Source organism: Macaca fascicularis, chromosome 9 (genome assembly GCF_037993035.2).
Source record: "Macaca fascicularis isolate 582-1 chromosome 9, T2T-MFA8v1.1".
NCBI classification, from domain to species: domain Eukaryota; kingdom Metazoa; phylum Chordata; class Mammalia; order Primates; family Cercopithecidae; genus Macaca; species Macaca fascicularis.
The window spans coordinates 56,605,524-56,617,798 of record NC_088383.1 but is presented as its reverse complement, the minus strand read 5'-3'; the positions used below and the strand labels follow the sequence as shown (position 1 = coordinate 56,617,798).

At 42.5% G+C, this 12,275-nt stretch overlaps 1 protein-coding gene across 3 annotated transcripts; it reads left to right on the top strand.

The window, feature by feature from the left end:
- The first annotated feature begins 1,622 nt into the window (after nt 1-1,622).
- LOC141407672 (ribosome biogenesis protein BMS1 homolog) lies at nt 1,623-11,610 on the top strand. Of its 3 annotated transcripts, XM_074001579.1 has the most exons (8): nt 1,623-1,810; nt 3,183-3,582; nt 3,811-3,901; nt 4,281-4,470; nt 5,740-5,819; nt 9,545-9,728; nt 10,610-10,752; nt 11,480-11,610. In XM_074001579.1, the coding sequence occupies exons 5-8, from the start codon at nt 5,815-5,817 to the stop codon at nt 11,577-11,579; spliced, it is 432 nt and encodes a 143-aa protein (XP_073857680.1). In that variant the 5' UTR covers nt 1,623-1,810; nt 3,183-3,582; nt 3,811-3,901; nt 4,281-4,470; nt 5,740-5,814; the 3' UTR covers nt 11,580-11,610. The 3 variants fall into 3 exon arrangements, with proteins under 3 accessions (XP_073857680.1, XP_073857681.1, XP_073857682.1); XM_074001580.1 differs by lacking the exons at nt 1,623-1,810; nt 3,183-3,582 and having other exon boundaries at nt 3,764-3,901; XM_074001581.1 differs by lacking the exons at nt 1,623-1,810; nt 3,183-3,582; nt 9,545-9,728 and having other exon boundaries at nt 3,764-3,901.
- The last annotated feature ends 665 nt before the right edge of the window (nt 11,611-12,275 follow it).

Genomic DNA, 12,275 nt, shown 5'->3' with positions numbered 1-12,275 from the left:
GCATAGGAGAACCAGTAACAAAGACGGCTTTCACCTACAAATTCTCTCCATTGCTCTAGATAGGAGGTGGTGGTCAGAGTGGGATACTGTGAGGGTTGCAGTCCTTGGACCTGACAAGGTCTAAGGTCTGATCATGGAGGGAGGGGGAAGCTGAGGTAGGGCAGAGGACAAGAGTAGGCTTCATGAGATCAAAAGGATGTTAGAACGATTATCTACCCGGATACTGACATCTCCAAGAAGTAAGAGGCCTAGTGTGAGGAAGTTACATCCTAAGCTCTTCAGGGATAAGGGAAGCATGCGCCACGTGGGTAGCCTCCCTAGTCTAGCACCCAGTATATAGCCTATGCAGAGTGAATACCTGGGGGCTGCTGGGGGCGAAAACAAGGTCCCTGTGACAGGACCTGAAGCCTGGGGTCTTGGTGACAGGAGTGGGCCTAGTTTTTTGGTGTAGAATTGAGATTTGAGTGCACTGGGGGGATCATATTGCAAGGAACCCCTCCAAGACTGGAGGAAGATGCATCCTCTGACAATGTACACTCTGTAGGCATCCCAAGGAGCTGGGCTGGGTGTTAGATGGGCTCCAAAGCATTTCCTCAGGTGGCAATGGGCGGATCCCTGGGAAGGCAAAGCTGTGCAGGAAGAAAATGGCAAAATGCTACGTCCCCTCAGGGAAAGCCCCTTTCTCGAGAGCAGGGAAGGCGAGGCAGTTTAGGCTGGGTCAGTTTGTCCCTGCCCTCAGAGTCTGTTGGTGCTGGAAAAAGAGGGCCTTAATTAATTAATTAATTAATTTATTTATTTATTTTTCTTTGAGACAGTGTCTTGCTCTGTCGCCCAGGCTGGAGTGCAGTGGCTCGATCTCAGCTCACTGCAACCTCCACCTCCCAAGCTCAAGCGATCGTCCCGCCGCAGCCTCCAGTGTATCTGGGACCACAGGGACCACAGGCGCCCGCCATGACTTTGGCTTTTTATTTTTTTGTTTTCTTTTCTTTCTTTCTTTTTCTTTTCTTTTCTTTTTCTTTTTCTTTTTTTTTTTTTTTGAGAGGCAGCCTCCCTATGTTGCCCAGGTTGGTCTTGAACTCCTGGGCTCAAGTGATCGTCCTGCCTCGGCCTCCCAAAGGGCTGGGATTACAGGCGTGAGCCACCGCTTCCGGTCAAAAGAGGGCTATGGGGCACCCCCAGAACGCGAGATCTCCCTCGTCTGTCATCTTTATAGAGGAGGAAGTGGACTCCCAATCAGCCATAGTCCATTCGCCCCGGGTACGGTGACTCCGGGGCGGCCAGAACCAAATGTGTCTCCTTCTGGCTTTTGCACGGCATCAGGTAACCGGCGCCAGGCCGCACAGCTGCTCTGGCCTTCGGCGAGGACTGGGGCGAGCGCGGTGCACGCTGCTAGGGAGTCCCACCGCGGGAGTTGAGGCGGCGGATTCCGAGAGCGGGGTGGGGCTGAATCGGGAGGGATCCGCTGGAACGCTCCGCGCAGACAGCGCCGGCGCCTGCACTCAGCTGTTGACTAATCTTTCTTCCCGCTCACCCCTGAAAGTCGTCCAGGCGGCGGTCTCTCTTTTTCTGCCTTTTTGTTTCCCTCCAGCGAGTCGGCACGAGGGTGAATTTCCGTTTCCGGCAGTGTCCAAGCGGCCCTAAGGAGTTGTAGTTGTGAGCAGGTTCGGTGCGCGGGCTGGGGCAGGCGGCCGTGGGGTCCTTGGCCCTGGGGCACTGGGAAGATCGCGAGTCGTGCGCGTGGGAAGGTCCTCCGCCCGTCCTCCGGGTCATCTTTGCTCCCGAGGAGCAGCATATTTAGCATCTGCCGGAGGTGTGCCCGGGGGTCGTTGGGAGAGTGACGGGATGAATCCCTGCAGAAGGCCCGGACTGGGAGGGAGGGTGTCGGGGAGACGTCGTTTCCTGGCGACGTGGCCCCGGCAGGCGACTTAGACCTGAGCCGAATCTGTTGAGCCCAAATTGTGCTTTTCCCACCAAGAAGAGAAGGGAGAGAAACAGTACGAGTTCGGCACTAAAACATAGTAGAGAAGCAACATAACCTCTGAAATCACACAGCTATTCAGTTTCAAAGCGTTCCTAGTGCCCACCTCTCCTAACTCCCGGCCAGTGTTCCTTGACATTATGGTGATATATAAAGACTTTCTGTTTCCGCTCGTGCGTGTGTCTGTGGGAAGCCTCTGACTCACTTGTGTGCTCCAGTAGCACCCTGTGCAGCCTTGCAATGTAGCCCTTATTGCATGGCACGGAAGACACTAGTTTGGATTTCCTCTGCCAGTCAGATCATAGCTATATCCATTTACTGGCACAGTGGCTAGCGCATCGTAGACAGACACAAATATTTATTGAACGGAATGAATATAAGACCTTTATTGAATGAAATGGCACCCTGCCCCGCTTTTTTTCAATCAAACTGTCAGATTTTATGCAGCCCGATATCCTAAAAAAAACTCACTAATTCAGTGATTACCAATTTATTGGCCACAGCTTCCTAGGTACCTCAGAAATCACTGGGTCTCTGTAAGTCCATGGGGTCTCCAGGCATCATCTCGAACCATTCATATCTGGCACATACAGATATCGCTATTTTTCAAATGTGTGTAGATGAGTTGTAATTTAGGAGTTTTACAGAGTCAACAGGTACTAAAACTAATACTGCGATCATATTGGAAGTTCATAAAAACGTTTTAAATATTTTATTAAAATCTAAGTTTCAGTTTAAATTAGGAAACCACTTCATTAGTCCAGTTGATATCTATGTCTGAGCTGTCAAGTGGCCACATGTGACTATTTAGAGTTAGAATGAAATTAATTAAAAATTCATTTTTTTCAGTTTCTTTAAGTACATTTTAAGTAACCACATGTGGCTAAAGGCTAAATGGATGAAAAGTACAGATATAGAATATTTCCATCCTTGCAGAAATAGATAGTGCTGATGTTGACACTTAAGATGAATAGAAAGTAACTTAACCATAAAATGTAACCTTAGCAGAGGTAACTCATCTAATTTATAGCATAACAGAGAGAAATGAAATTGGGGATGGTTAAGCAGTTTCTACCCTTGTTCAGTGAACAAATAACATCATCTCTTCATAAAGAAATAAATGAAATTTAATGTTTTTGCCTGGGTATTGCCTGGATTGTAAAATGCTTCTCCCACCTCCTTACCCCAGCCTTCTTCCTTGTAGGTTAGAGTGACTTGTTATTGGTAAATAGCCACTATGGAGACTAAAGACCAGAAGAAACACAGAAAGAAAAACAGTGGACCCAAAGCTGCAAAGAAAAAGAAGCGGCATCTGCAGGATCTCCAGCTAGGAGACGAAGAAGATGCCTGGAAGAGAAATCCCAAAGCTTTTGCAGTTCAGTCTGCTGTGCGGATGGCTCGATCCTTTCACAGCTATGTTTAGCTACAGTCTGATGCTTCTTCCACTGATTCTTTTTAAATAGTAGGAGCCTCTTACAGGTGACATTTGGATTCACGAGTTTAGTCCCGCTCCAAAGGACCTGCAGATGCATGTTGTGTGGCTTTCACTAAAATGTGAGAAGCTTTGCCATAGAAGCTGCCTTGCCTCCAGCATCTGTACACTGGTTGGTGTTTCTTGCCCAAGATACAAGAATTTATAAAATTTGTTTCTTCCTAAACTTTAAACTGTTTCTATGGTGATAAGTGTGCTTTTTCCCCCTGGATATGTTTTACAAAGTTGTAATATAAAATACAAAAATTACAGTATGTAATACTAACATAGCTTTATTTAGTGAGTCCTTGTGATATTCTTAGCAGTATACTTTAAACATTATTCAACTAAATCCTTCCAGCAGCCTTACCAGAGTAGGATCATTCCTGCCCTCATTTTATGGACAAGAAAACTGAGGTCAAGAAAACACGTTACCTCCAATCATATAACCAGTAAGTAGGAGAGCCAAATTTAACTCCAGAGCCTCTGCTCTTATCTGTTATGATGCACTGCCTCGGTATTTACCTTTTGGTTTTTAAAAAACTATTAAAATCACTCATAAAATAGTCAGATTTAAGGAGTATTTAATTTTCAACTCTATACTATTGAAGTCATCTTGTTACATCTTTATTGAACAGCAATTGATCTGGATGGGGGTCAGAAGTTAATAATTGACAAGTTACTTATATTTGTATATTGTCTGTTGTATTCTCTATAAAATATACTAAAGTACTCATATCTGTAAGTATACTTTAAAAAGTTTACTTATAAGGTTGATACCTTTTACTCTATTTTGAAAGTGAGTTTATTATTTTTTTTTTAAATAAATAGGACTCAGGATTTGAAGACAAAAAAGCATCATATTCCAGTGGTTGATCGAACTCCACTAGAGCCCCCATCAATAGTGGCAGTGGTGATGGAGCCTCCAAAGTTGGAAAGAGCACTTTGATATAATGCCTCATTTGGAACTTCACCCTGCAGAAGTTGACCGAGATCACAGGCCCTGTGATGGTCGCGTCAGGTAGGAGATGCCGCTGCAGACACAGAGTTGGCGTGGCTGTTGTCATCTGAGGGACATGCATGTGTTTGTTGTTTTCTTGAGTGGAACATGTTAAATATTTTCATATTATGTTACCTGTCTTATACTTTTACTAAGTTAGTTATAACTTCAGAAAAGGGTCAGTTCCCAGAGATAAGGATGTGATACGTATCTTATCCTGACTGCTCTATGGCTTTGCCAAGCATGTTCCTTGGAAGGGCCTAGCAGGCCTGGTCACTGTGAACACATCATTTAACAGAGAGCAGGTACCTCCTATGTGCCAGGTGCACGTGCTTGCCCTTATGAAGCCACATGCTGGTGGAAGTGGGCCTTTTCTCTTTTTCCTATGAGAATTTGTCTGCTTTGGGAGATGGTGACCTTTCCGAGTTTGAGGGAAGATGAAACAAACTTCCAGTGGTAGAATGGCAATGCATACTCTGAAATCTCTTGTTATTGCAATAATATAGTTGGATTGAGGCTTTTCTTTATCTTTGGAGCTTTCACATTTTCTTTTCCTTTTTTTGAGACAGTGTCTTACTCTGTGGCACAGGCTGGAATGCAGTGGTGTGATTACAGCTCACTGCAGCCTCAACCTCCGAGGCTCAAGGAATCCTCCTAACTTAGCCTCCTGAGTAGTGTATGCCACCATGCCTCACTAATTTTTCTTTTTTTTTTTTTTTTTTTTACATTTTTGTAGAGATGGGGTTTCCCCATGTGGTCCAGGCTGGTCTCAAAACTGGGCTCAAGGGATCCACCTGTCCTGGTCTCTCAAGGTGCTGGAACTACAGGCCTGAGCCACTGTGCCCAGCCCATATTTTCTTGACCATTTTCTTACTACCTTAATTTAGAAATAATTATCGTTATAAGTATTCTGTTGCATTATGTTTGAGGATGTTTTTAGCGATAGTGGGAATACAGGAAATTTTGATAGAGGTGAAGACATTGGCCTGCAGCTGAACAGCAAGATCATGGTTATCATGGAGCTTTTCGAGCCAGAATTTTCCCTGTTTGAGCACTTTTATTCATCTGGGTAGACTTTTGATATTATCTAAATTTAGAACACAGGGAAAAAAACGGGATGGAATTTATTTTATTTTACCAGTTTTTGCCTATAAAAATGAACTTCTGGTATACTCCTGTAAATGTATATGGTGTTTCACTGGATGCAATTAAAAAATGAAAATTAAGAGTTCATGGTTAGAATTTTTTCAGGGTCTTTTTAAAGTAAAATTTTCATCTTTTCACTTATAGGTAAAAAGCGCAGACTCACCATTATTGAATGTGGGTGTGACATTAACATGATGGTTGATCTGGCTAAAGCAGCAGATGTGGTAAGTCAGCAGGGGCAGTCTGGGGTGCTGATAGAGACTTACAGCGTTGTGATAGGTTATTTACCCCATGAAGGGAAGAGAGTTTTATGATTATTAAAGGAATCATGGTTAATATCAGGGATACAGTAGATGTGACTGAATTGATGATGACAATAATAATAGCAATAAATGTTGTTATATTAATAATACAGATGGAATGTGCACAATGAAATGTATTCCAAAATCTAAAAGCAAATGACAGCATGGAGAAAACCTTTAATGAACACAGCTAATAAGAGCTCATTAACATGCATGCATATATATGTACAAATATATCATAGTAAGTACCATTTCTTCTTGGACCCTTCCTGGCACTGTGCTAACTGCTTTCTATAAATTTAGCTTACATAAACCCTTGATACACACTTGAGGTGAGTAGGTATTATCTGTAGTTTACATAAGATGAAACAGAGCTTCCCAGCAGTTAAGTAATTTGTGTAAAGATGGGACCCTTGTTCCTGATGGTTCTAGAACCTTCATCCTTAATGATAATGCTAAAGTAAGTACATGAATTGCCTGAAGAAGTGGTCAGAATTTATCAGTAGAAAATGTAGATAGTACTCAGTGTGTGGAAAATGTACACGCTCTTGCATTTATGGAAATGATAATGTTCACTATTTCTGATATTCTATTAACTATCTTTTGAATTAGCAAAAATAAAATACAAATTAGCAAAAAAAAAAAAAAAAAAAAAAAAAGGCCAGACACGATGGGTCACACCTGTAATCCCAGCACTTTGGGAGACCGAAGTGGGCGGATCACCTGAGGTCAGGAGTTCGAGACCAGCCTGACCAACATGCAGAAACCCTGTCTCTACCAAAAATATAAAATTAGCCAGGTGAAATGGTGCATGCCTGTAATCCCAGTTACTTAGGAGGCTGAGGCAGGAGAATCGCTTCAACCTGGGAGGTGGAGGTTGTGGTGAGCCGAGATCGCACCATTGCACTCCAGCCTGGGCAACAAGAGTGAAATTCTGTCTCAAAAAAAAAAAGCAAAAAATAAGCCATATTGATTAGGAAGTGTGGGGTGACAGATACCTTGGTTTTTTCATTTTTATTTAGTTCTTTCTAGAGCTACAGATTTTATACTTTGGCCCAGGAAGACTCCTAAAATATAAAGGAAAAAGTAATACAGATTTTAAAGTTGTGCCATTTAATGTCAGACAACTAAATATCATTCAAATTTTGAACATGTAATGCTACTATTAGTAAAAATAAGTGTAATTAATGTAAAGTTGTGTAAAGATTACTAAACCTTGTATACTTGAAAAGATTGAAACAGTTCATAGAAGTCATTTGTTTCTCTTTTATTTAAAATGTAGCAAGTTTCTAATTTTAAAGACATACATATTAAGAGATACCTTTACTTTTTTATTTTGAGTTATTATGGATACATAATAGTTGTGCATATTTATAGGGGACATGTAGTATTTTGATAGAAGCATACAATGTGTGATGATCAAATCAGGGTAATTCAGATATCCGTCACTTCATTTATTTATTTATTTTTTTAATTTTTTTTTTTTTTTTGAGATGGAGTCTCGCTCTGTCGCCCAGGCTGGAGTGCAGTGGCGCAATCTCGGCTCACTGCAAGCTCCACCTCCTGGGCCCACGCCGTTCTCCTGCCTCAGTCTCCTGAGTAGCTGGGACCACAGGCACCCACTACCGCGCCCGGCTAATTTTTTGTATTTTTAGTAGAGACAGGGTTTCACCGTGTTAGCCAGGATGGTCTCGATCTCTTGACCTCGTGATCCGCCCGCCTCGGCCTCCCAAAGTGCTGAGATTACAGGCTTGAGCCACCACGCCTGGCCAGATATCCACCACTTCAAACATTTATAATTTCTTTGTGTTAGGAACATTTTAATTTCATTCTTTTAGTTATTCTGAATTATATAATAAATTATAGTCACCCTATTGTGCTGTTGGACACTACAATTTATTCTATCTAACTGTATTTTTGTACCTGTTAACCTTTCCCTCTTTGTCCCTCCCTCCCTGCTCCCCTTCCCAGCCTCTTAACCATCATTGAGAGAGATGCCTATGTAAATCTTTTTCAGATTTTCAAAAGGAGCACACACATTTGGTAAAGCACTCTAACTAGTGCAGGGTACACACAATGCGCGTTTTCTCTTTCCTTGCTCTAACCGCTGGTCTCTCAGGGCCCTGCAGAGCAGTATCCTTCCAGATACATATAAACACACATGCCACCCTTTACAAACACAAATGGTAGCTTATTTTACACACTATTCTGTGCTTTGCTTTTTTCCTGTAACGTATCTTGGAGGTATATAATCAGTAAGTACTGTAGCTCTGCCTCCTTCTTTTTAATATAATATTCCATTCTATGGATACACCATAATTTATTTAGCCTAGCTTATGTTGATTGCTCTGCTCTGGGTTGTTAGAGCCTCCTGACTACGGCAAAGGCACACACAGTACGTGGATTTGGGTGTGTGCGTGTGTGTGTGGATTAGGGGAGTAACACTGGCTTAAATGACAAAGATTGGCAGCTGAGGGCCTGTTTGCTCCCTGTTCTTCCTGACCCTACAACCAGCTGCTTGCACCTTGGCACTCTGACATCAGATGTGGTGTGAGGATTTTCCACCTGTTCTTCGAGCTGGTCCAGTGTTGCTGGAGAGCTGCTTGCTGCCTCAGTCTGCAGTGGCAGCTGTGCTTTCCTGCAAGCCCGACTTCATATATTCTGTGGTTTTGGGTTTTGAATGTTTCCTAGTTTAATCAAAGGTGGGCATTTCTGTTTCCATTTTGTGTTATTTTCAGTTATCCATGGAAAGATAAGAACAGAACTATCTTTAATATTAAAACTAGAAGTTTCCAGGAATCAATTCTGAAATTATTTTGCATCTTTGAAGTGTCTTAAATTTAAAAAATTGGTCTTATCTGCTTATATTTTCTTATAGACTACCATTCATCATAATCTTACTGTTTTTTGACTTAATTCTAAACTGGTAGCTGTTAAAAAAAATTTCTGAGCAATTGAGTTATACAAATTAACATACAAGATAGAGGTGTACACTGCATATTTCCTAGCAAAAAACAGATGTGTGTGTGTGTGTGTGTGTGTGTGTGTGTGTGTGTGTGTGTGAGGAGCTTGAAAGAAGAGGTTGGTTTTCTGTACCTATTTAATATATTTCGTTGATTATCACTTTCTTCCCATTCTTTGGGTGTCAGAGACCTGTTATTTGGCTTAAAGATATATTATAGAAAACTTCATTTTTTTAAATTAGGATTTCTTAGGTAAGGACTAGGTTAGACCCAGCCTTTTCTGAGTTACTTCTCACGCATTAGAATTCTTAAAATGCAAGTTTATATCCTAGTGGGCATTGTCTTATGGTTGCCTTTTAGAGCAAGTCAGAGGGTGGTGGTTTCTCTGGGAGATGCCTGTGTAGTCATTAGATTTAGTCTGGAGTGGGACTTTCCTGTCGAGGGCCAGATAGTAAATATTTTCGGCTTTGTGGATCATGTCTTTTACAGCTACTTAGCTCTGCAATTGTAGTGCCCAGGCAGCCATAGACAATATGCAAATGAATTAATGTGGCTGTGTTCCAATAAAACTTTAGTTACAAACACAGGTGATGGGTGGATTTGGCACGTGGGCCAGTTGCCAACCCCTAGTGTAGGTGGTCTGTTTTGGTAGTTTCTTTGAAAAATGATGTGTTCTGTTTGTAGGTACTGCTTAAATGCCAGCTTTGGGTTTGAAATGGAAACCTCTGAGTTTCTAAACATCTGTCAAGTACATGGCTTTCCTAAAATTATGGGAGTTCTCACCCACCTCGACTCCTCCAAGCATAATAAGAAACGGAAGAAGACAAAGAAGCGATTAAAACACAGGTTCTGGACAGAAGTTTACCTGGTAGGAAGAGAAATAATTGTTAGACACCAGCAGTATAATCCTTTTAAAATAGACTGAAGAGGCAGGCACAGTGGCTTATGCCTGTAATCCCAGCACTTTGGGAGGCAGACTTGGGCGGATCACTTGAGGCCAGGAGTTTGGAGCTCAGGGCAATATGGCCAAACCCCGTCTCTACTAAAAATGCAAAAATTAGTTGGGTGTGGTGGTGCGCGCCTGTAATTCCAGCTACTTGGGAGGCTGAGACGTGAGAATTGCTTGAAGCTGGGAGGCAGAGGGTGCAGTGAGCTGAGATTGTGCCACTGCACTCCAGCCTGGGTGACACAGTGAGACTCCGTCTCAAACAAACAAACAGAAAGACTGAAGAGACGTTGCTAAACATCTCTAGGATTTGCCTCCTGATATCCCTTTGTGTTTGTGTTTCCAGTCTCTGGAAGGTTTCCCTCAAGAGAGTGCTTATTCTGGGCCTCTTGGTGTATCTCATTTGTCTCTGTACCTGCTGCAACAGGCAGTGTCTGGGTGTTTGGGGTGGGGACTTAATAGAGTACATCAGAAGTTTCTGCCACTTACAGGACCAGGCACTGCCCCTTCCTTTCCATACTGCTCTGGTCCATCGGCCACAGAACCGTTTCTGTGCTCAGAGGCCTCACCTCCCTCTCCTCACCATACTTAGATGGATGCCCCTGCTCGGCTGCAGAGCAGTCTGCCTCTGTGGGGTTCTAATAAGTCCTGAAAGAAGCCAGCAAGGCTCTGGAAGCCTCAGGACAGTGGTTTTGCTGGAAGTCTCCCTTCTTAGGATTGCCTCTTGTTTAGAGCTTTTATTTTGTTGCAGTATTGATGAGAATTTAATTGAAATTAATTTTTAATTTTCCTTTAATGTTTAGGGTGCCAAGCTGTTCTACCTTTCTGGAATGGTGCATGGAGAATATCAAAACCAAGAAATCCACAATCTGGGCCGTTTTATTACAGTTATGAAGTTTAGGCCTCTCACATGGCAAACTTCTCACCCTTATGTCCTGGCAGACAGGTAAAAAGTGACTGTAAACTTTTTCTTCCTGGGCCATATATTTCAAAGCTAAAAAGGCTAGAAAAAGAACAGTGATAGGATTTATTTTGTGCCTGTTTGAATAGTGGGGGTAGAAGTGTAGTTGATGGAAAATGTCTACTTATATCATTGCTCAAAGATGCTGTGCCTTTGGGAGTAAATTAACTATGAGAAGTTTAGGACAATGGGAGGACTTGGAAACATTTAAGGCTACAGGATGTGGCCCCATCCTACGTTCATCCTCAGTTTTCAGTGATGCTGCCTTCGTGTCCGGGTGCTTGAGTCCTCGTGTGTGCCTTCAGTTTCCTTCCTTTGTGCTCTTCTTTGTGCTGTGGTTTTCTCAGCCTGGAATACCCTTTTTCCACCTGCCAGAATCCAAACCACAGTAAAAATCCCAGAGCACAGGCTCACCCTCTTCCAGAAAGAGATTTTCTGAATGTGTTCTTCACTCCTCCCTGACCCCAGGTGGACGTCATCTCCCTGTCTGGTGTCTTATGGAATGAATGTCAATTTCAGCCTAGAGACACAGTTGTGTGCCTGCCCCTTTTCCGCTGCTGGATGGTGAACGGTGCTTCCTTATTTCTGTATTTTCTAGTTTTCTAAACAGCGTGCTTAGTGGACAAGAGTGTGATGACTCACTGACACATGAAAGGAGGTATAGGAACTTTTGGCATTCATTTCTGCTGTATGGTTGTGTTTATTTTTCTAGGATGGAAGATTTGACAAACCCAGAGAATATCCAAACAAACATCAAATGTGACCGGCAGGTGTCACTTTATGTTATTAAGAGTAGCACACTTGAAAAATAAAAGCCAAATTCACATGGCAAGTATTCTCTTGTTGTAGAACATACTAGAATTACACATAGGATTCTTGGAATGGCTTCATTTCTCAGGAAAACTGAAAAATGACCATATAAGGGAAGATGGCCTTGCTGGAGGTTTTAAAAGTAAGCCAGCTATGTGTAGGCCTGCAAAGTGTTATTGAATCCCCTCTTCTCTGACCTCTTGTCTTGTAGCTAGAGGGACACTATTCCCGTGTGGCATGATGCCCTTCTTTAGGGTCATGGGTTAAGCCCTTGGACTGTGGATCGTTGTTAACCCCCAAGTCAACAGTAGATACTGACTTCCTGTCAGCTGAAGCTGGCTTTTTGGGTCCTGTCTTCCAGGAATAGAAGATTTTGCCATGCATGACATCAGTTTCCTCCCAGACCCTTGCACTCTTCCTGAACAATGAAAGAAGCGCTGTTTAAATGAGAAGGAGAAGGTGGTTTATGTGCCTCTTTCTGGAGTTGGGCGTGTGCTGTATGACAAAGACGCTGTCTATGTTGACCTTAGTGGCAGCCACGGTTTTCAGGCATCGGTGAGATGGGGGTCATTGCTCTGAACTCTCATTATTCTTTCCGAGTCTATTTTTTAATCAAAAAAAGTAATGTAGTCAGCTTTTATTTATTGAAGATTTTTCTCTTGTACTTATAATAAAGGCCCAAATGCATATTGTAAATA

Bases quoted from the DNA above. Each gene is read 5' to 3' on its own strand.
- LOC141407672 (XM_074001579.1), top strand. The intron at 9,729-10,609 runs GTAGGAAGAGAA...TTTAATGTTTAG, and splicing joins TCTGGACAGAAGTTTACCTG to GGTGCCAAGCTGTTCTACCT. The intron at 10,753-11,479 runs GTAAAAAGTGAC...TTATTTTTCTAG, and splicing joins CCTTATGTCCTGGCAGACAG to GATGGAAGATTTGACAAACC.